Source organism: Orbicella franksi, chromosome 11 (genome assembly GCF_964199315.1).
Source record: "Orbicella franksi chromosome 11, jaOrbFran1.1, whole genome shotgun sequence".
Taxonomy (NCBI): Eukaryota; Metazoa; Cnidaria; class Anthozoa; order Scleractinia; family Merulinidae; genus Orbicella; species Orbicella franksi.
This window is the reverse complement of record NC_138155.1, coordinates 3264484-3289142: the sequence shown is the minus strand read 5'-3', so window position 1 is coordinate 3289142 and position 24659 is coordinate 3264484. Positions and strand designations below refer to the sequence as shown.

Sequence of the window (24659 nt, the reverse complement as noted above, 5' to 3'; positions counted from 1 at the left end):
GCATCTCCTGGAAAATGTTTGTCCGGTACAAGTTAATACTTAATTAATTAAAAATACTTTTAGCGCAGGTTATAATCTATTCATCGCTAGTTCAACTTCACGTGCGGATCGTTATCTGACATTCGATCAAACTTAGTTTTCTATCGAGCCATTCGAACACCACCAAAGTAAACCAGACATGCGAAAACCGCGCGTGAACGCGCTGCTCTATAAATCTTTGATTACCACTAGTTTATTAATAATAACTTGCTTGTTACTCGGGCTTCCGGAAAGGCCGAGTCTGCACTTAGTGGGTCATAGTGCCAGGCGTTCCTAGCGGAGCGGCGCGAAAACTGGGGATGATAAATAGCAACGTGAGGATGAAATAGGGACAAAACTATGAATACTGACTTAACAAGCAACTGTATGATGCTCATACAAACACCTCAGGAGACGCAATGAATTACGTGGCATTCATCTCCAGAATCGTCCATGTTTGTGTTGAAAAACAGAGTGCTGAAAAGCGACGTGACGCAATTGGCGGGAAAGAAGAGGAGCCTTCACTCATTGCAGTCACTTTCATTTTTCTTTCTTTTTCCTTTTTTATGTTTTTGTTTTTTTCTATTTTCCGAGCTGATATCAGTTTATTTTTGTTTTATTTAATTTTTTAAAATTTTATTTTACACATTTTTCCCGTAATTATGATAATTATTCGATGTTCCGGGATGTTCCGGAATGTCCCATGTTCCTGGTTTTATCGACGGACTTGTTATTCTTTATGCGAATTGCTGAGCTAATTGTTATTACAATTTCAACCCGCGTGATATTCTTGAGAAAATGAAATCATTTTCTCCAATTTTCAACCAAAACTTAGAACAAGGAAAATTAAAATTATTGGCGGCCGCAAATTCTCGGAAAAGGTCCAAAAAAACATGACTTCTAATATATGTTTGTAATAGATTGAAATTTGGCAAGAAATCTAGGAAAGAACTATTGTGTACGAAAATGTAAAAAACAAAATGGGTATCGAGAATTTGATCATAGAGGCACTTTAAATCTTCAGTTGCATCATTGTGTAAGTTCGCAAACGTTTTGTTGTGAATATGACTTAGTTTGTTTTTCACTCAAGTTGAAACACAGTCTTGCAGGCATAATACGTATATCATGTGCGTATGCGGCACATGACAAATGCAATCAATGAGATGAGCCAGCGGTGGTAAATTCTTAGCTTTCAAAGAGACCCAGGAATGATCGTAATCCGATCAGCGAATAGACAACATTGAAAAAAAAAAAAACAAAAACAATCATTCGCCTGGTAATTTCTAAGAGAAACGTTGTCTGCTTAATAAAGCTCAATGTTTTTTAAACCCTAAGCCGACTGGACCAACGCGAAAATAACTTCTAGCTCCTAATATCCAGTCATGACATCGAAAAGTTTGATTTCGTTTTTGTAACTTTTCGGTGAGGTTTCCCGTTTATATTGTTTTTTCGTGAGTTTTGAGTTTGAATAATCTCAAACTACGCAAAACATAAGTAGTGAAAGAAATTTTAGCGTTTTTAACTAGTCACAGCAGTAATAAAAGAGAGACCGAGCAACGGCCTCTCGTTCACAGTTTATTCAACTTTTGTTGACGAGAAGTTCATGAGAATTTGGTGGGACATGAAGAATTTTAAGTTGATAAATTTGTTTATTTCCGTCACCAATCTGCTTAAAAATATATTCATACTCTTAGGAGAAATTAGTTCTTCGTCACTGTTGGTTCATCTCATCGATTGCATTTGTCACAAGCATACGCACGCTTTGCGGGCCTGTGGGTAGTATGAGGCTCGTGACTCGTACTTGACTCGGGACTGGCTCGGGATTCGTGCTTATTTTGACGCATGCTCTTAAGGGGTTTCAAGTTTATTCTTGCAGAAAGCCAGAAAACAACAGATATGTCCTTCTAACTCTGTATTCTTTGTTTCCCCCCTTTTCAGTCTATGTGATTTAATTTTTTTTTATAATGCGTCCAGTTATTTTGTTAAGTGTTTTTCTCGTTGTAACTTACTGTCGTGAAGCGCTAAGCGAGGAACTTATTCGCCAACAATCTCCACAAGATTTTGTGAAGTTGACCTCCTCGAGGAAGCAAATTGCCAAACGTCGCTTTCGTCGAGATGTACAATATGAGGAAGATCTAGACACTGTCAACACAAACAAAGCGGAAGGCCTTTGTAGCAATCCGTCAATCGAAGTTGGACATGAAATTAGAAAAATGCCCGTAAGTAAGCTCAGGAGGGCTTTGTTTATCGATGAAGATTCAAAGATAGCAATTTTTTTCCGCTTTCGTGAGTTAATGTTGATTGTAGCTTTTCTTTTCTTTTAGTGGGTGTTTGAGAATGAAACGAAACTTAGCATTTCCATGAGTTGGATTGGAAAGCGACCTACAGGTGAAGCTTCGGTAAGCGAGTCTTGAAATCCTTTAATTTAAGTTTTAGAGTACATCGTAAGTTTAATTGTTTTAGCCATAAGAACAGACCAAGCCGATTGCACTGTACAGCTCTTCCAGTTAAGGTTGTTTAAATTACGTGCTGTAAGTATCAGTGAATAACTGGTTCATTACACTTCCCTTTTGTAGCCATTTCGTGGTTTATTGCTAATGGTCGTGTTTGATGTTTTTTTAAATATCGAGTTCTGTTATGAATAATTAATTTATTACCATGGATTCAGAAATTCCGTATAAGAATGTCGTTTTGTTTACTGGCTTATATCACGGTTTTATAATACCATTCACAGAGAAATGAAAGGTTTTCAAAACAAAATTTTGCAGAATGTTGTAATGAACTGGCAAAAACGGCTACGGTGGCCATCTAAATGTTGTTTAGTAAATTGATGTTATTAATTTTGTTGATACGAAAACTCTAAAGTTGGTATACTAACTTAATGCAACAGCGTTAACTAAAGTATATGGGATGCTATGTGTTTGATGATTTTATGTAATGAGATAGTAAATACCATTTGGATGTAGAAGACAACGGCCCCAACTTCAAACTAAAGTGCATTTATGTGTTGTAACTGATGAATCATCAATATAGAAAAAACTGTGGTTGGTATCACAGCTGTCTATGTTGTATCAGCATCAACAGAGAAAAGGACATATAATGCTTTCAGTATCATCTTACGACAGAAAATTAACGCGGCTAAAATTTTGATAAATGTATGAGTTTTGACCAACTTTGTGCCTTGATAACGTTTTACAGATATTGTTATTTTACGGCCATTAGGTTCTTTAAACGTGTTGGACTACCAATTGTTTGAGCTAAATACATAAAGAAAATAAATCCAGGCTACTAAACAAACAGCCTTCAGCGAAAGGTTGAACCTCTATGTAAACTCTTCTATTCAAATTACTAGTGGTATGAGGAAAATCTTAAACAGTGATTTTTTATGTTAAGAGATCCTAAATATTAAAGTAAATCAAAACCATAACAAAACTCATAAATCTGATTGGCAATGAGGAGGTGTAATATTGTCAAAACAGAACAGTGTACGAATCTTGCTTGCAACTTTTTATCCTTGGAGACCAATCTTGAGCAGTTGGTTGGGTCAGGAGGAAATTGGATGAAATTGGTGCCAATGCAATTCTTGTAAACTTTCGTTCACACTACTTTCACCCATTTCACTTCCTCATAACCCAACCAACTTCCTGGGTCTCTGAGAATGGCAAGTGATTAGTAAAGAATTTGCTTTGATGACCTGGTTGGAGCAGTTGCACTACTATTTTATGTCAATTTTAAGTGTCAAGTGAACTGCAATATATTTGTATAAATTCCTTGGGGTGACGGCTCTAACTTTCAACTTTGAAATTTTTTCCTTTCTTGAGTTTGGATAAATTCTCCCACCTCAAAGTAAAAGACCTGTATAAATAGCCAGCAAAAAGAAATTACATTATTTGACCACTTTTAGTGTCTCTATTGATCAAAGAATTTTGTCTAGATATGGATCAAGGAATACTGATTGAAGCTGTTATATTGTTGTTATAATTGTTTTTGTACTTGATTTTAGGCGATGCTTCTTTTGGCTACAACGGAGTTTATGTGGCTGTTTAGTAAACCGTCAGATATTTACAAAAGGTATGAATGTGTTCAAACTACAAAGTGTTTGTACTTTGTATATTTTGTGGCACTATTTTAATTCTAGAAGATTATCACATGCCTGTAAATGTGCCTTTGACATTGTTTTAAGTTAATATTAGGGGTGACAAAAGCTGTGGGTCTCGTAATATTTTAGTCGAATTTCACGGGTCTCGCAGTCTCGTTTTTTAGCGGATATGTGCGTCTCGGAGTCTCGATTTTTCTACGAAGCTGTCTCGGAGTCTCGATTTTTCGCAAGGCTAAGGGTCTTGAAGTCTCAATTTGTTCCTTTATCTGTTTTTATAAATTACATCTTCTCTTCACTCGATATGGAATTTTGATAAAGCAACTTACAAATTTTCTGAGAAAACGTTAATCCTAACTTCTCCTAATTGGACATTGTAATTCCACAAAAAGGTACAAAACCTACCACAACATCCGTTTTGCGCCAGAAAAACAGTAATTTTTCTCTAGGATATCACACCGTAGTGTGTTATAATCGAATTTCCAGTTCCAGTCAGTTCCAAGAAGCTGGCTTAAGGATGTACAAGCTCATTCTAGCTCTCAACTAAATCTGGCGCTCGGATTTTAAGAGTCTGAATGTCTCGTGCTTGTACTCAAAACACTTTGAAGTCTTGGTCTCACAATCTAAAAAGTCAAAATGTCTCGGGTTCACAAAGAAAAATGCTTGTCTCACCGTCTGGCAAACTCTCGCATTTACCATTTACCACCCCTAATGTTGGCACTTTCACTTGGTTTTCAGATTTGTATCAAGATTATTACTAAAAACTATTGAGTGACTCACTTTAAAACTGTAGTAAATAATTGTAGATGTTCTCATCTGTATAATTTGGCACATTCACTTGGGGTTCAGCTTTGCACCGAAATAATTATTAAAAACTAATTATGGGTCTCTTTAAAAAAAGAATCATTGATTAAGAAAAAGAAAACAATCATGTTCTGTGTAATTCTATCGAGCTATAGAAACACAATTGGAAGTTTGGGAGAACGAGAAATGCTGTGGGAGCACGAGCTGACAGGCAAGTGTTTCAACAGCTTTTTTGAGTTCTCCCAAACTTTCAGGAGTGTTTCTGTTATAAAACAATTAGATTGTGAGCTCAAGATTTCTATCACATGATAGAAATTGAGAGTGAATAATCTAATCATTTTAGTATAAATTACAGACATTTCAAAAACACCAAGGAGCAGCCGTCCTTTTGTTAACAAGGTTACACTGCTACGCTACTCACTACCTATCACAGAATAGATAGTGAGTGTAGCCAGTCAGAGAATGGCATTTGTGATAGAACACTAATACTAGTAGTTAAGACTCAATAGAAACACAGAGAACATGTTTGCTATTTTTTTCAGGAAATGCTGTGACGAACAAAAGAAAACAACTTGAACACTGAAATGTAAATTCTCTTTGCTCGCGCCTGGCATCATTACGTCAACAGCTTGTACTTGTTCTGTGTTTCTATCGAGTTTTAGTGTAAATCTACTAGCGTTCTATCACAAATACCATTCTCTTATTGGCTAGGCTACTCTACAGACACTATCTATTCTGCGATAGATAGTGAGTAGCACAGCAGCATGCCCTTGTTAACAAAATGACGGCCACTTCTTGGCATTTCAGAAGTGTCTGTGAAGGGGAATTAGACAAAGTTTTGAACGACTAGTAGATTTATACTAAAACAATTAGATTATCCGCTCTCAATTTCTATGCATGATAGTTGACTCGGGCAGCACCCTCATCAACTATTGTGTGATAGAAATCAAGAGCGAATAATCTATAAATTTTGCTTAATAGAAACACGATTTTAAACCAATCAGCATGAATATTGTCTCTGTGCTATTTTCTAAATAATTTTAGTGTAAATCTAGTAGTGTTCTATCACAAATGCTGTTCTCTGATTGGCTACTCACTATCTATTCCGTTGTAGATAGTGAGTAGTGTACCAGTGTGCACTTGTTAACAAAATGACAGCCACTTCTTTGCGTGTTTGAGGTGTCTATTAGGAGGATTTATATAAGGTTTCGAACAACTACTAGATTTATACTAAAACAATTACACACAGTAGATTATTCGCTCTCAATTTCTATTGCATGATAGCTGACTTGGGCTGTGCCCTCATCAAAAGTATCACACATTATAAATCTATCTGGAGCTCATAATCTAATTGTTTCGTAAAAACATGATTTTAAACCAATCGTGCATCGTGCCTATTTTCTCTAGGCTATTCTCTAATTATAGATTTTTTCATCATTGAATGTTACTTTGTTTTATCAGTATTGACTTTGGAAAAACATTCACCCACATCAATGCTGAAATTTTCAATACCCAAATCAGGAAGGATAATGGAATCCTAAAAAGCCCAGTGAACCCTGATAAGGTTTGTGGAAAAATCAACTCATATCAGAAGAACAAGTTACATGCATATATTGGTTTTCATTTAAGTGTCATAAAACTAAAACCAAACCAATAACTTACCAATAACACTCCTCATAATAATGATGATTAATAACTATTGAAGGCGTGGTAGCCTCATGGTTAGTGTGCTCAACTCTGGATCAAGCAGTGCAGGCTCAAGCCCTGGCTGGGGACATTGTGTTGTGTTCTTGGGCAAGGCACTTACTCTCACAATGCCCCTCTCCACCCTGGTGTACTAATGGGTTCCAGCAAATTTAATGCTGGGGATAGTCATGTGATGGACTAGCATCCCATCCAGGGGGTGTAGAAATACTCCTAGTCGCTTCATGCTGCAGAAACTGGGATAAGCTCCGGCCTGATGGGCCACTTGGCTCATATGCAGACTTGACCTAATAATTGAAATTGCTACCTGTTGATTTGTTTTTAGGTGATACTTGTGTCCCACACGATTCCCTTTTTTGCAACCAAGTCTGCTCTTGTGATGACTGAAGATGGAGGAAAGAGTTGGAAAAATGGTCAAGTTCCATTTCAGATTTCTGGACCCCTTCTCTTTCATCCACGTAAGGAGAACTGGATCCTTGCTCGGGCTGTTATAAATGGAAGGGTAAGAAAAAGTCAAGTTCTGTTTCTGTTTTTAATTGGTGCTGGTTCCCTTTGAATTAAATTGTTTTATATTGTTATGTAACCATAAGATCGATACCACAGTCCTTTGGATGTGGAGGCATGGTGGCCTCGTGGTTAGTGCTCTCAACTCCGGATCAAGTGGTCCGGGTTCAAGCCCTGGCCAGGGACATTGTGCTGCATTCTTGGGCAAGACAATTTTAATAATTTTCTTTCACAGCATTGTCTCTCTTCATCTAGATGTGTGTACCAGTGATTTTAATGGTGGGGGTAGCCCTGTGATGGACTGGCATCCCATCCAGAAGGGAGTAGAAATATTTCTAGTCACTTCATGCTACAGAAACTGGGATGAGCTCCAGTCTGATTGGCCATTTGGCTTGAATTGAGACTTTACTTTTACCTACCTACCTTTGTAAACTCGAATTTTTCATTATTTTTAATAATTAATTAATCTAAATTACATGTGTTTTAAATACATGCCATGGTATGCACAAAATTTTGGTTGAAGATAGATACATGTTCAATATTAATATTTTGTAAAACAGACAGTCAAGCAATTTGTATATTTATATTTTGTTTATATTTGTAGGCATTCCTATCAACAGACTTTGGAGTTACCTGGAAATTTTTGAAGAGTTACGTAAGGAGCTTAAAATGGTAAGAGCAAGAAGTTTTCAATTAAGCATGTTCAGGCGTAAAGAAAACTAAATAATGGTTCATCTTACTCAGAAAATTAAACTTAAATTATTGGTATTCATGTACAGTATATGCGTTGTAATGGAGTGATGCCTAGTTGATCATGGTTGAAAATTATCAAATCCACAGTTTAATTACTAGAGGTGTATTCCTTGATGTACATTTTACTGGCCAGAAACTGCCTTAAATTAACAATTTCTGATTTGGTTGTTGTATTTCTTAGGGGCACCAGAACAGACAAGAAAGTGGAGAAAGAGGAGAAGACAATTCTTATGACAGTCTCAACAGGTGGGTGAATTACAATTTAAGTATTGATTGGTAATCAGAAAATTTAACATGAGGAGTATACAAAAATTACACAATCATGTACAGTGTAAGGGGTTGCGAATGGTCATTCAAAAACCATCGGTCTCACAAAATTTTCGTACAGTCCCTCACTTTCCTTTTGTTGGATTAAAGTTAAGGCCTTCAGGGTATCAGACTGTTTTGCAATTTGGTAACTTATTTTTTCTTTAATTATTATATTTTCTTTTGCTATTTTAGTTTATTTTGTTTGAGTTAAACTTAATTGTGCATTCCAGGGACGTGATATGCCTAGCATTTGCATGTCCCAAGAAAGTTATATGCGTGTATATGTACAATTTGTGTGTTTACAAATGCAAATGCTGCTTCCTAGTGTTCTGTGTATGGTACGTGTGTTACTAGATGCATGGCAAGGTACACACATGTACAAATTGTGTGTTACAATCCAACCAAACTAAACTTGTTTTTAAGAACTAGCATTTCCTACCTCTTGAATCTATCAATTTGATGATTGAATTTTCCACCATCTGACAGATGCTCGGAGTTTCCTGATGGGAGATGCAAACTTGGTCAGGTCAAGGGATTTGGGAGAACATTTTGAGCGTAAGTTCTTTGAATGCAATTATTATAATTATTATTTTTATTTTTTGCTATTCATACACAATGCAAGTATTCTGTCTGTGATTGATTTGTTAAGCTACTTGAAGTCTGTCAATACACCATTTTGAATTCATGTTCTCGTTATTGGACAGGATCTACTGTACATGTAGCTTGTGATGGAGACTCATGCTGTGGAATATCATCAAAAGGAGATTAATGTCATTTGCATTTGAAAAGATTCCCCGCATTGGCTAATTTCGAGAATATGATTTCAAAATGGTCTTTTTCTCATGATCTGACCAGCTGGCCAGCTTTCATTGGCTTAACAGATTAGTGGCTTATAGAAAATTGCACTAGTATCACAAATCTTGTCCTTAAGGTTTGAATCCTGTTAAAACCTGATTTATTTTAGGCTGTGTACCATTATCGTCCCCAGAGCCAACTGTCCCTTTTAGCCAGCAGGGCTCTGACACAAGAAAATGGTGGCTCTGGGGATAGATACATGACTTGATTGGCCACATTCTTCCATTAAGATTTTCACTGTTCAGTGTTGGTTTCCTTTGGTGGCGTCATGGTTAGTGTGCTCATCTCAGGATCGAACGGTCTGGGTTCGAGCCCTGGCTGGGGGCACTGTGTTGTGTTCTTGGGCAAGATTACTCTCACAGTGCCTATGTAAATGGGTACCTGCAAACTTAATGCTGTGGTTAACCCTGCTATGGACTAGCGTCCCATCCAGGGGGAGTAGAAATACTCCTAGTCGCTTCATGCTACAGAAACCGGGATAAACGCTGGCTTGATTAGCCACTTGGCTCGTTTGCAGACTTAACCTGTACCTGCTTCTAAAATATACGTTGGTTGGACCCTGACTAAAACCCAGAGATTAATTACCACAGCTGAGTCACAGCCCTTTGAGGAGTCTAAAACTGTTGTTTGGGACAATTTTTGGTGATTTCCACCACCACAAAACATATGAATACCTCTTCTGGTCACAAATCTCACTTCTGTTTTAATTCTGGTAATAAGTTTATTTTCACATTGTTACACACTTCAGCTATCCATGTTCAGCACGTTTACTCTTTTGGACTTCAAGGACCATTCCTTTATGTCTCAGTAGACCACAATAAGGTACAGTGTACATTGAATGCTTTGATATGTACAATGTAATTTGTGATGTACAATGGACTTATCTTTGTGCTTCTGAATCCCTGATGGCTGCCAGTCTCACCTGGCATAAAGAAAGTTTATCTGATCTAGAGAGACTGAGGTCCTCAGTTGAAATTCTTTAATTTAAAACAGAGTCAAAAGGTCACTTTTTATTATTTATGAAATATTTTTAAGTAACCATTTCTTATGTTATTAGCATTTGGTCAATTTTATGGGTTGCATACTGTAACTTGGACCCGGGAAGGAAGACGTCGCAGAGGAAGGCCTAGGAAAACTTGGAGACAAACTGTGGAGACTGGGATAGGGGGTAGTGAAAATTCAGTGGCTGACTGGATGCTGGTACATGTGCTAGGAACCAAGAAGCTCGGCAAGCGAGAACGCAAGGCCCTTTGTCCCTTGTAGAGAATACGACATGATGATGATACTACATGAACAGCGCAGCCTGCTTCCCATAATTTTGACTTGAAATAACACGTGTTAACAAGATGTTATAAACACCTATTTGTATTAACCTTGAAAAGGACAAATTTACCCTCTTTTGTTATCTGTCACCTCATTAACCTTGCTTTCTTAATCTTCACATGTAATAATTACACTGTGTACAATAATATTTTATTATGATTCATCATTTTTCCTATTTAGCAATTTTCTAAAATTAATGGTCCAAGTGCAAAACACATGGGTTGTAAATAATTACTGTTTATAAGACTAATTTTTCTTCCCTTTTTTTTCAGAATAACAAAACCCGCATTATGCATGTCTCAAAGAATGGCGGAGATTCCTGGGACCCAGTGCAAGTACCAACTGTTACACCAGAGAGGGTAACCTCATTTCACTTAATTTTGAATTTTCAAATTTGGCCACATGAACAGGGTGGCCATATTAACAGGGTAGGGTCAAATTTCATGACTCATCTAAATTGAGTGACGTCTTAACGGATAAATCACAATTGCACTTCTACATGTTAACAACATACTGTTCTTTAATAAGCATCTGGATTGCAGATCTCCCAAGGTATATAAATGTAAAGGAGCTCAGTCACGGTATTTTGAGTTATTTTGGCCACTTATTATATGGCTGTGTCTCACAAGGACTGGGAACTACCAAATTCACGAATTTGATTGGCAGAAATCGATATTGAAAGCAGTCTAGATTTTCCCATCTAGACCGGCATCTAGACTGGTAATGTTTTGCGGTGAAAAATGTCTCAAACTTTAATGCAAAAATATTGGCTATTTTCTTCTAACAATATGCTACCGTCGAAGCATTTAAAATCACCAAAACTTAACACTGAGAGCACATAATAGCAGAAAGTATGGTGACTGAATGGAAAGAGGTCAAAGAAAGATCCAGCGGAAAGACAAGCTCACATGGCATCTGTATGGGAGAATCTAGACCTCGGTCGAGTGTATGGACCTCACTGCGTTCGGTCTGTACTCACGACCTCGGTCAAGATTCTCCCATACAGACCTCCTGCTGGGTTAATAAGAGCTAAATACAAAATTACCTTTAAATGGAAGGAAACCTGAAAATAACAGTTTAATGAGATAGAAAAACACTAAAGAGATAATGATAAACCATAAAGGAACAAGGATGGCTAAGGATGGAGAAGATTAACACGGATCATAAACGACAAATTATTTGAAAAATTGAGGCTAAACTTTTCATTATGTGCAAACCGTGACTGAGCTCCTTGAACAAATTGAAACTTCAATCAGTTCATGAATACAATATTAACATTGGAAAGATGAACATACTTGGTTTGAGTGGTCGTATAAACGGGGTAAAATTAATATATTTAAGGATTATACAGGTTGGGATTTCAGAATGTGGCCATTAACCATGTTAAAGGAGTACCCACATTAAGTTTTCTAAAAAGAAAATGTATGGGCATTTCGCGGGGGATGAAAAAAGTGGTTATAATATGTCGGTGACTGTATTAACGAGGTGGCCGTAAGGTAGGGTTCCACTGTAAACTACGACATTTAGAAGAGAATCCATCTTGACTCATCTTCCTTTCTTTTTTCCTGCACAGTTCTATTCCATCTTAGACATGTCTGAGGGCTTGATTTTTCTTCATGTTGATGACCCTGGAGGTTTGGCTTCTATCTTTACATCATTCGTCTTCTGCAATTTGGAACAATCACTTTCGTGGTTTACAGATTCTTTTCTTTCTTACAATAGATACTGGAAAAGGAGTATTGTACACTTCGGATTCTGATGGGATTGTGTTTGGCGAATCTCTGCAACATCACTTGGTATGTTCACCAGAATTTTTGTTAATACTATATTCTGAAACATTATTGATAACTATTTTATTTTGTATCATTTTGGTTTTTCAGGAAAATTGGTTTTACCTGGTTTTCCTTTGCAAGATGTAGAACTTTTACTTATTTTACGGCAGTCTTAACAAACTTTATGTTACATATAATATGTACAAGAATTCAGTTTAATCAAGCTCTACACAATGGTAATTCCATTAAAGACCGGGTAGCAAGCAAATTGACTAGACTGTGAGAATGATTTTCCCTGGCTGGTTTGACCATCTTGAGGTGCATTTTTTGTTTCAAAGAGTTTTCCCTACCTGTCACAACCCAATTGCATTCCTGTTGTAAACCTTAATGAAATCCCTGTCTATGCATTTTTAGTATTAACAGTATGATTTCAGTGCAGCAATTTTTTTTGCAGTACACAAACGTCTTAGAAGTGACTGATTTTTACAAAGTGGAGTCCATGAGGGGCACCTATATTACAAGCCAGATGAACAGTGGTAAGGATGCAATGAAAGAAATTATGCAGTCAAACCTCCATTAAGGTGTCACCCTAAGGAAATGGCCAGGGGACCACTTGAGGTGGCTGAACACAGTTTTTGATACTATGTTTCATTCACCTTTTTCTCTAAAAACCTTGATCTCTCAGTCGCCACAAATGGCAGCGAGCAAGTCAACAACACAAACTTTGGTTTTTTGATGGTTAAGCTGACATGGGTGCTGTTGCCATGGCAACATGAATAAGACTAAAAAGGCCTTTGAAATCAGTTTTGTTTATTTGTAGAAAATCTAGTCATTAGATTTTCTTTATAATTTGCATGCAACAAACTTGTAACGATTCTCACAAGTTAACACCATTTTGCTAATAATTTAACAGAGAGATCTTTAATTATCCCTTGTTGAAGGTTTACCAGGATATCTAGAATTTCCTTCGTTAAAGTTCAATTATTCTCAATACTCCAGTTACTTGTTTCCTAAAGTATTTTCGTGCCAAATTTCGTGAAATTCTAATGAGTGGTTCTCGAGAAATAGGCGTATTTCCGAGAGTGCAATTTTTCATTCAATCGCATTTTTTTGCCTTACTACGCATGCGCTGCATTTAACTGGGTTCTTTCGGTAACAAAGAAAAAGCTGAGAATTGCTGGGTTCTTTGCATCGTTACCTTTTCTAACATATCTTTGTGATAAAAGACTAAAGCCATCAATACACTGCATTCAATTATAGAGAAAAATAGGACAGATAGTGCGGGTGTTGAGTAAATAAAATGATCGCTTTATTGACGGCATGTTTGTTTTTTGCAATCCTTGTGCACACGCTGAATTGCATCAGCAAAAGCGCGCGCAAAAACTGTGTTCGGCCACCTTAATAGAGGCTGACCGTTCAAAAGAGGTGATCAAAATTTATCGCATTATGGGACAAAAAATTGAACAAATGTAAGCACGCAATCAACATTATTTCACTGTTCATAACAACTGTAATGTGAAATATAAGTAATTGCATGTTCTAAGAGGCCCACGCACTAGCCAACAGATTTTATATTAATGTTGTTTGTAAGGGAAGCGTCAAGCATCTTTGCCTTGAAGCAGATCGTTGACAGTTTTGGCATCTCATTTAACATGAAGTGAATAAATCGGTTATGGTGACCAGTTTGTGATTTGAGGTTGCATAGCTTAATTTGGTGAAGTAAGTCACCGACTTTGTTCAGCACCAGCGAGAGTTCCTCATGACCATAAACTTGACCTCCAGTTGATCACCTAATGTAACAAGGTGACCGTTTAACAGAGGCGAATTACAATAAAATTGGCTAGTTGGGAAGTCCAAAGGGTGAGCACATATTCCTAATAGAGGGTGACCGCTTAACAGAGGACCGCTTAATAGAGGTTTGACTGTATTTAACTAATGTTTTGGAATAACATATTTTCATTGTAGAGCTAATATTATCTCAGTTTAAACTTGTAAACTGTTTTGGTTTATATAGCTTACTGCCACTTGTAAGCAGATTTTTAGTTCTGCTGTACATGTAATTATTGTAAATCGTTCTTTGTCTCAGATAACACAGTTACTACAGTGATCAGCCATGATCGCGGTGGTGAGTGGAAGACTATTCACTTGACTGATGAGCAGTGTAAAGGTGTCAATTTGAAGGCAAGTTCAAGTTTTAATCTAGATGAGTTTATCAGTGATAGAACAAAGAAAGAAATTGAAGAAACTTTTGGGTGGCATTAGTGGACAACTGAAACTCTTGCAGTTTGAAAGATATGCCAACAAAGAAAAGTTCTGTGACAAAAGTGTGACCGTCGTATGTTGAAGTTTTGTTCTGAGCGTTATGAAAGTTATTTACAGCGTCATGAAAAGCTGAAGCTGATCACATCTTTTTTCCTGTTTGAACAGCTGATTATTTTTGTGAATATATAGCAGCAGCTGTTTGACTGACTGCATTTTTTTTTTCAATCGGATAACGTCAACCGTTCAAGCAGGTGAATAATTTTTTTCAAACGGGTAGCAGCAGCCATTCGAACAGTTGAATATTTTTCTGAATGCATAAAAACGGCATCCCATCAATCTTGAACAGATGACAAACGGCAAGCAAAGGGTTTTTGGTTGTTTGAACTGATTCGTGTTAGTGTAGGTTTTGTGTGAGAGGTCAGAAATTCTAAGAAACCAAAATATAACCTTTCTGATTGGCTACATAGAACTTATACTTGTTCCTGCATTTTGTTTAGATGCAGGCAAAAAATGAAAAATGAAAAAAAATCAAATTTAAAAGGAAAATAGGAAAAGGTACCAGATAATGATGGACCCAACATTTTGTATTTAGCAAGGTTGTGGTCTAATAAAAATTACGAGGAGCCCGAAGGTTCCTAACCATGACATCCTGGGAGCCCAGCACTTAAGCTGCCCAAAGGCAAAAGTTAGTTACCTGTGGCACCCGTGCATTTCTAGAGCACAGCCCTTCATAGGTCCACTAGAAAACAAAAAGTGAAGAACAAGGAAACATGATATAAAGCCAGCTTTAGACATAGGTTCAGGTATAGGTCCATACAGTACATTCTCCCTGTTCTTTTTCAACCTTTTCACGGATGTCTCTGTTAACAGAATGAGGTTCCCTTCCTTAGGCCTTGTTTTGCTATGTGGCCAAGGAGGCTGTAGACTGCCTGAAGTCTCCAAGAAGACATTTCAGGAATCTCCAGGACCTTTTCAACCAAATTTAACTAATATCTTATTTCTATTTGCGGACTTTCAGGCGGAGGAGAAGTGCTCTCTCCAAATCCACAATCAATTTAGCCACAGCAGGATGGTGAGCTTTGCCATGGGACCTCTGAGTGTGCCTAATGCTGTTGGCATCATCATTGCTCACGGCCATCCAGGCAGCGCCTTGACCAGACGAGCAGATGTGTGGATGACGCGTGATGGAGGTTACAACTGGAACAAGGTATGGATCAGTGAAATAGCTAGCCTTGATCACTAGCTGCTGTCCAGGAAACGAGCTTGTGCCCCTCTCCTGACCTCCAAGAGCTGGGCTTGAGAGAGTAGCAGGAATCAAGCCTATAAATCAGCTAGTTAGGCCATTTCAGAGTTGCATTTGTCTCTGTGTCAAAATGATTCTTCCTTTAAACTATCCCTTTGTTTAAGTGTTCCAGTGCTTGTTAACTTTCCTGCAAATCCAACCCATTCATTTTCACATGAGAAGTTTTGGATGAGAACTTGTTTTAGAACAGAGACAAAAGACTACACAGAAGTGGTTTATTAAGCTTATTGTTCAAAAACGTGTCTGCGATATACTGATATTACAAGGAGAAATTACATGTAACTTGTGAATCACTGTTGTTTTATTACCTGCTTAGGTTCTGAATGGTCCTCATCACTATGCAATTGGAGATCATGGTAGTTTAATTGTCGCTGTTCCAGCGTTCAACCCAGCAACCAACTATCTCATGTGAGTTGTAATGAGAAATGTGTATCGTTTCACAGCAGCTATCAAAAAGTCGCGTAATGCCTGTACTAGAAAAAAAACAAAACAAACAATATTTACATACGGCTTGATCTCTAGTGGCTGTGAGGTTGTAAGGCTTATTATTTCTACCGACCAAAGTTTTTAATAATTGCGTTATTTAAGGACGTTGCCTACTTTTGTTAGTGCGTACATGTTCTGTGCACCACACAAGGCATGTTTTAACCGCCACGCGTACACTAGTGTTGACATTGACGTAATCAACTACACTACCGAGTACACGATTACAATGAAAGCCAAATTTTCCTACTGTGACCAAATCAAGTTTAATGAACCTGTACTAAAACCAGTAATACCAGAATAGCAGCGTACCGCTAACCACTAACTGTTAACGTCTTCCTGCTGAAAGACTAGCTGATACACTGTATGTGTCGAAAATTATAGTGAAATCAAACTGTAAACATGTACCTGCAGATGGCGTAGTGCGTGCGCAAAACATGTATAAGAGATGCAAATGTTTTAATCACTGGGGAGGTGACAGGAAAAAATGTAACGGCCACCGCAAAAGTTTTCGAAAAAGATGAATAACTTTAAAAAACGCATGGTTACTCCTACATTTTTATGTTATGAAGTGAAAGTGGCAAGCGTATTCAACACTTCATTAGTTTCTAGTTGTGAGGAAAAGCTATTTAGACTGTATTGTAGCTGAACCAGAAGAAGACTGTCCGAGACACTAAAAGCGCTGTTGCAACGATTTTGTTATTAAAAACATACCAAAAATGGTTTATGTTACCATTTATCATGTAGTCATAAGGTCTTTATAAATGTGTTTGCTTTTCTGTATGTAAAGGCGAATTCTAAGGAAATCTGTGAAGAAATATCCTTTCCGTTTTTCAGAAAAATGCTGATGTCAGCATTTTTATCAAGATTAAAGGCTAATTATCTCGAAAAGTGCATGGCTACCCCAATTTTTCTTTGTGGATTCCAATAGCCCTTGCAAAGATCTGCTTTTTCCTCATGGTCCTAATCTGGTGTAAAAACCTTTGTATTTAGTAGGCACCGTTCTTAATGGAGACCTAACAAGGTTGGCTTCGTACATTTGTAGAGTTATTTTAGGTGCCCTGTTACCTTTTTGGCAAATTTATTTTATAAACCGTTTTAAATATTATCTTTTATGATTTACAAATAAATCGTCGTTATTGTTTACACCTGAGACCCCCAAACCTTGCAGGTTCCTTGGGGGGGGGGGGGGGGGTACGAGGATAAAACCTTGTTCTTAAGATAAGATGGGCCGTGTACTACAGGACACCTGTATGCCTGTGTCTCAAAATGATACAGATTCTGAATTTGAGATGAATTCTCATTCCATTTTCTTACTTACTTGCACACTGATTATCAAGAATTATTAATTTCATATTTAATGCAGATCCCATTATTTCGAACCCTTGCTATTTTAAATTTTTTTGTCTTTGGCCCGACAGATGTTCAACAGTGTTATTCTGTTCTTGTGATTTCCAGGTATTCTGTGAATGAAGGTCGCTGTTGGTTTAAGTACCAATTTACAGATCATCAGTTCCATGTTACTGGTCTCGTCACTGAACCAGGGGCAAAGACAATGAGGTTCAGTTTGTGGGGCAACACTTTGCCATCTCCTGAGTGGCAGGTTATCACAGTAGACTTTGAAAAGGTCCTAGCAAAAGCATGTAAGTTGATAATCTAGGCTACGTCGTACAAAAGGCACCTAACAATTATCCTGGAGGTGGTGTTTGTGGTGAGGTGTTTGGTTGTGGTATTAAAAAACCCCAGTGAGGCACCGTTCTTAGTATGTACTAGTTTATGAAGCATGCTAGTAATGATTTTTTTCTTGGGGTGGGGGGGGGGGAGGTGAAGTTGGTGAGACTGACATTTGGGGTTATACATCATAGTTGTGCTTAAAAAATTGGTTTTTCCTCGCAGCCAGAGTGATTGTTTTTGACAACAGAAACTTTTCTTAATAGCTGTCATTTATTTTTTTGTTTTAGGTAAAAAAGATGATTATGAGAGTTGGGTTCCACATGGAGAGGGATCCAACCAGGGATGCCTGCTTGGCAAGAAGGTTACCATCCAAAGACCCAAGAAAGAGGCACTGTATGTGACATTTACATGTAGCAGTAGCTGCACCCTCCCCCCCCCCCCCCTGCCAAAAAAAAATTATTGCAATCAGAAGTTCGTCACTTCCTTTTTGGATATTTTGGACATCATTTTGTCTGTAATGTTAAACTAGGCTTTGAAACAAGTTCTATGATGAGGAGAAAAAACTTACCATAACAGCGGCTATGAAAAAAGTAGAAATTTTTAGATTTACAATATTTAGAGAGGAAGCCACATCAGGCTTAGCTGGTTTTCATGCAGGTCCTCTATCCTGGTCGAATTGGAATTTGAAGATGTTGATTTTTTGTGGAGGGAGGAAAACCGGAGAACCCGGAGAAAAACCCTCGGAGCAAGGCGGAGAGAACCAACAACAAACTCAACCCACATATGACATTGGGCCGGAATAGAACCCAGGCCAGACTGGTGGGAGGCAGTGCTCTCACCAGTGCTCCATCCCTGCTCCTCATGGGCTGAATGAATGCTCGAGACTTTTTTCATGATTGCACAAGGGATGGAAGTTATTGATGGCGTTTTTTGTTTGTCAACAGTTGTTTTAACGGAGTGGATTATATTCACGAGGAGACCTCTGAATGCTGCAAGTGCACAAAGGCGGATACGGAATGGTAAGGCAATAATAATTTTATAACTTCTAGAGCGCTAGAAATAATGTACTTCAGTAATTATTTTAGCACGAAAACTAGAGAAATTAATAACGAACAACGTTTCGCCGTCCTCCACAAGCGCGCATTGGATATGAGACACGATAGAGAGCCAATGAGGCGTATTGTGCCGAGCTGGTTATAATCATCGCATATCCAACAAGTGTGAGAGGAATAATTGTTTTATTAAAAATGCCCCTAAAATATAGAAAACTTAAGCAAAATAAGAACGCTCCAAAAACTCATGTGAACGCTTATCATATTTGTAGAGTAAGGTATAATGGCTCATATATCATGATGGCTAAGCCAATGAAAGCTTATGAATTACATTATATATTATATTATATATATATTATATCCAGTTTTTAATAAAGGCCATTAAATTGTGCTCATGTGTTTTTCTTCTTTTCATGAGGAGTTATCCTCACTCACTTAGTTAGAACTGTAGGTGTCAATTAAAAGGCATAAGTTTCTCAGTATCAAGTGTAACATCTGGTCTGTCTACACCTCAAGTTAGATGATACTCTTGTACATACGAAATACGTCTTACTAACCGAGTTCGAGGGCCGTCCTGTAAGTTATGGGTCGAGTCTTTTCCCCATCGATTTATGGCCCAAGCTCGAAGCGCGTAACTTAGAGTACGGACCGAGAAGACAAGGTTAGTAAGATATTTATTATATCTCTACTGTGTGTCTGACGGGTTCGGGAATGATTTCTAGTCACGCGGAACGGCTTCAAATTTCTGAAGCACGTCAAAAGGAAAACGAGTCAATTTGTCGTTAGCACATTTTAATACACAATTTCAGAAGTAAAAGAAGGTTTTAAACATTTACTTAGTAAGCAAGTTAAGAACACTTGGCGGTAAATCACGAAACATTTTGGAAACAAAAACAGCAATAAGTTTTAGCTGGCCGTACAGTAGAATACAGCCCGCTAAATTGACCAATCACAGTGCGCGTACTGAGAGATATAATAAGGATAGTTATGAACTGAAGAGTGATATGAAAACTTTTTTTTCTTAGTGACTATGGTTACTACAGAAAACCAGACAGTTCTGAGTGTAAAAGGGATGCACTAAAGCCTCCCGACCTTTGCCTTCATGGGGACATAGAGAAACTGAAAGACAAGATGGGGTTTGTATAGCTTTTGCTACATCACTGATTATACACCAACGCTTTAAAATGACTGTGTAATTAGTGTGCCAGAAAACTGTAAGAAAACCTTGGAATATCTTGGGGGTGGGTGGCCAGCAGGGATGGACCATCTGAGTGTTCCTTTGCCTAATATTCAGGGGAAAGTAGCAAAGTGTTCACTAGGTTTCCATCTAGGGATTGATGGGGGAGCTAACTTTTTACTAGCCTACCATCCAGGAGGGAGAACCTAAGTTCTGTCACGCAAGCATAGCATTGCATTACAGAGAGTTGCTCTCAGGCTGATAAATTTCCATTGGGAATTCATCAATTAGGAAATCTGACATTTTGACAAAGTGAGGAGAAATATTTCACCTTGGGATTTTGAACAAAATTTTATATTATTTCATTTTCATTTTGTGTGTGTGTGTGTGTGTTTTTTAAATCAATGACAGCTCGAACAAATTATCTTAACTTTCCGCGTGGCAATTAGGAGGAGCGGTGTTGGAGGGCATGGGGCCAAGGGTATGATGAGAATCTCAGTAAAAGTTCCCCAGGAAAATACCAGAGAGATGTTAATCTATGAACAATTAAAATACCAGAGAGATGTTACTCAGTGAACAATTAAAATACCAGAGAGATGTTAATCAATGAACAATTAAAATACCAGAGAGATGTTAATCAATGAACAATTAAAATACCAGAGATGTTAATCAGTGAACAATTAAAATACCAGAGAGATGTTAATCAATGAACAATTAAAATACCAGAGAGATGTTAATCAATGAACAATTCGTTCTAGATATCGCCGTATTCCTGGTGATGTCTGCTGTGGAGGTGATCCAGTAGTGACGGGCTTTTTAGACACGCACCAGATCTGTAAGAACGTTTCCTGGTACGAATATGGAATGGACTACCACTACGAGACAAAATTTAACACACGCAAGGTGAGTCAGTTAGGTTAAAAACCTTGCAGTCTTCGTATCATTGAGCGCGAGTTTTTAATGAATTTCGATTGGTTTGGGCCAACAGCATTGGTTAGTTTTGTTCGTTGTTGGCAAAAATTCCCGAAGATTTGTCAAGGACGTCGGAATGTTTATAACCGAAGATTATCGGAAGATGCCCAAAAATTACTAGCGAATATGCGATGTTCAGTATCAACCGTCTGCTCCAGGCTTGTCACGTATGTTACATCTTAACCTTGGTAGGATTTTATTGTAAATCAAGCCTTTTTTGGAGATAAGGGATATCACAGGTGTCACAGCGTACATCTTGAAAACTGCCAAAATAATGATAATAATAATGATAATAATAATAATAATAATAATAATAATAATAATAATAATTGTAATCAGTTCTTGTCTTTTCCTATCTTTGCCATATCTGTTCGTTTGTTGGTTCATTATCAGCTCTTGGATATTTTTGTACTTTAATGACCTTTAAGGTCTGCATGCTCTAGGGAACATGTTGCGGAGACGTGAAGCAGGGACAAGCCCCTTTGTTTGTACGGAGAGAACGCATGTGGCAGGGACAGCACAAGCTAGAATACACAAAGCGCATGTTAGTTCATTTCTATGTGTAGCGGGGACAGTGCACACCATGCCGCATTATAAATTTGAGGTCATTTTGTCCCTGCTTCATAAAGCACGAATTCAAACCAGCTGAATTTCATGCTTGCAAAAGAACTTTTTTGCCACAACGTGAATGTCCCACGAGGTAAACTGTCGCTGCTACATGTCCCCGCTTCATCGGTAAACGGTCGTTTCGCCGATGCTCGATGTCAGTTCGCCCGGACTATAAGCCTGTTTGCCGAAACTTAAAGTTCAAAGGAGGATGTGTTGAATGCTTTCTTTTAACTAAACGGGCGAAAAAGACAATATTTTGGGCATTATGAAACAAAATTACACGAAACGCGTCTTTTTCCATTGACAACAGAGCTAACAGTCCGGGCGAAACGACCGCAATTTGCTTCATGTCCTTGCCACACGTCCCCAAGTGTCTGTCGACCTTTATTTTTAGCTTTAAGTTAATTTTGCACATAGGTCAATATTGCTCAACAGTCAACTGAGTTTGTTTCATTTGTTTCTGTTTTTAGAAGGGACACAGTGAGGTTGTTGTTTTCTTGGTTATCCCTGCGCTGTTAATTATTGTCGCCGCTGGTGCGTACTTCGGCAAGAAATACTGGCAACTTGGAAAATTGTAAGTTGGCTTCACGAAAATATACACAGCAAATCAGAAAAACTCAAAAGACGATCGCATGTTTATTAGTACCACTGTATATACGAAACTTGATCAGTTAGATATTTTATTAGGCAAGTTTACAGCCCGGGGGAGGGAGAGGTAGGGGGACTTCCATATGAAAAGAACAGGATTGCTCGGCGGAAATTTTGAAAACAACCCCTAGTCCTGTTTTACGGGCGTGGCTTGAAATTTTTTTCTCCACTAAGAGGTACCCATTCTAAAACAACACATAAACTGACACTTTCGTAATTTTTAATGGCGATAAACTAAAGACGATTGCTTTGAATACCTTCTACGCGAGAAGTTGATCGTGAAATATCTCCTGTCATTTTTATTTTCGGCTCAATACCCTAAATTGTATTGTGAAAGCTCCCGCTGTGGACTCTTTGAGGCTGAACGTCACTAGAGGTACCAAATCCGTTCTTTTTAACCCCTATGTACGACGATACAGTGGAAACCCGTTAATACGGGCACCAAAGGGACATGATTAAGTGTCCGCATTATCCGGGTGTCCGTATTGAGCAGGCTAATTTAAGAGAAAATATATGAGCTTTTTAGTTGTCGGGACAAAGAAAACTGTCCGTTGTAAGGGGGTGTCCGTATTAAGCGGGTGTCCGTAGAGCGGGGTTTCACTGTACGTTCTTTTTATATGAGAGTTCCTCCGAGTATACAGACTTGATATTTCAATGATCAATTTTTACGAAACAATTGGAATGCGATATTTACACTTATTTCAGAATTGTACACAATGTAGAAGACAATGAATTATTCAACGTTTAGGCTGCTATTGTAGAATAGTGATTTTTTTTTTTTTTTTTTTTTTTTTTTTCAGGCGGCCAACTTATCGCTACTCGCAGCTGTCGCAAGAAGACGAAGATTTGGAAGGTTCTGAGACATTTAAATACAACCCCAAACCCAAAGGATTGCGTGCTTATCGGGATTACGACACAAGTGATGACGTAAGATTCATTTTGACCTACCTCGTTTCCAGGATCCTCTCTGTTCCTCCCACTGATAATCGAAGAGTGAGGACACTAGGAACGAACTTTCCTTTAAAATATCATTTCAAAATAGTTTGCCTAGTTAGGCAGTTTTAAATTCCTAAGAGTCAGTTAAAGATTTTGTTAACCAGCGTTGTTGATAGCGACGGTCTCTTAGTCAAAGGGATGCAAAAGCAAGTTTCAAGCGCAAAGTAGCCACTTTTCAATTTGTTGATGTTGTAAGTGGTCTTTGAAATTTACCTTCGGGTCAGGGAAAAGTCCACCCTGCGAGCTGAGCCTCTTTTATCGCTTTTTTTTTTTTTCGGTACAAAGCATATGTACCATACGAAAAGGCTCTGCTTGCAGGGTGGGAAAAGTCAAAGAAGTTTTAATGTTCTTGCGGGCGAATTCTTACAGGCTCTCTTAGGCTATCAGGTTTGGTTGAAAACAAACCGTCTGAAAGAAGGCTGTCCTTTTTTAATATATTTGGTAAGAGTAACACGGTTTATTTTCTCCCTATAGGATGCGGCTATGATAGACCTGTGAAGCTGCAGTGAAGCTGCTGTGAAATTTGTTTATCAGCCGGTTGTACATATTAGCTTACTGTCAGGAATGATCTAGTTTACGCTGCAGCAGTTATTCGTCACGCAATGCTACTTTCCACTGAGTGTTGCGTGACTGAGCTAAAAGGTTGTAATGTCTTCGGACAATAATTCTGTTTCTTTGTACATAATTGTGAGAACAAGATAGAGGTGTATTTTGTTTTAGCGAAATTGGTATTTATCGTGTTCAAGAGCTATTTGATGAAGGACGAGAAAATTTGTTTCAAGCGTTAGATCCGGCTGTATGAATGTTCCTTGCGCTAAAAAATCTGATTTACATTTATTTAGAAAGGAAGCTTAGCTAGAAAAGAATGCTCATGGTAAGAGCACAGAATTGCACCTGCGTGACATTTTATCAAAGATTAAGGAGTCACGTAAGGCGTGTCACGACACAAAAGAACAACGTGACAATAGTATTGTTATATTTTAGAGGGGCACATATGTAGAACAAAAATGTGTTCAGTATTTATCAAGGCTTTCTGTTGCTCTGTCGTTTTACAGAGGCATAGTATTTTAATATCACTTTCATTTAATCAGACCTAGTACGTAAAAGTCAGCTGTGAATGAACTTAAAGTTCGCAAGCTCTGTTTTTTGATACCAAGTAAATGTCTCCAAATGGCGTGACATTCCAGGCGAGTGACCACTGTGACAATATGACGCAATGCTTGCCAGGACACGCTAGACGAGAGGAGCGCATGTACGAATGTGCGTCCATGTAACCGTTTAGTTTTGAAAGAAAAACACCACTTTTAAATTTTGTAGGAAATAAACATTACTTTAGTTGATGTGA

The 24659-nt window shown here is 37.9% G+C and overlaps 1 protein-coding gene across 1 annotated transcript; it reads left to right on the top strand.

The window, feature by feature from the left end:
- The first annotated feature begins 1869 nt into the window (after window positions 1–1869).
- LOC145502572 (sortilin-like) lies at window positions 1870–24654 on the top strand. The gene is made up of 24 exons (XM_081481898.1): window positions 1870–2237; window positions 2343–2417; window positions 4022–4089; window positions 6380–6482; window positions 6948–7124; window positions 7731–7798; window positions 8061–8125; window positions 8675–8743; window positions 9792–9865; window positions 10639–10725; window positions 11940–12000; window positions 12089–12162; window positions 12593–12674; window positions 14225–14319; window positions 15419–15607; window positions 16020–16111; window positions 17645–17829; window positions 18148–18253; window positions 18805–18879; window positions 19938–20048; window positions 20848–20992; window positions 22141–22244; window positions 23119–23245; window positions 23789–24654. Exons 1-24 carry the CDS (start codon window positions 1983–1985, stop codon window positions 23810–23812), a joined length of 2511 nt encoding a protein of 836 aa, XP_081338024.1. The 5' UTR covers window positions 1870–1982; the 3' UTR covers window positions 23813–24654.
- Window positions 24655–24659: the final 5 nt, after the last annotated feature.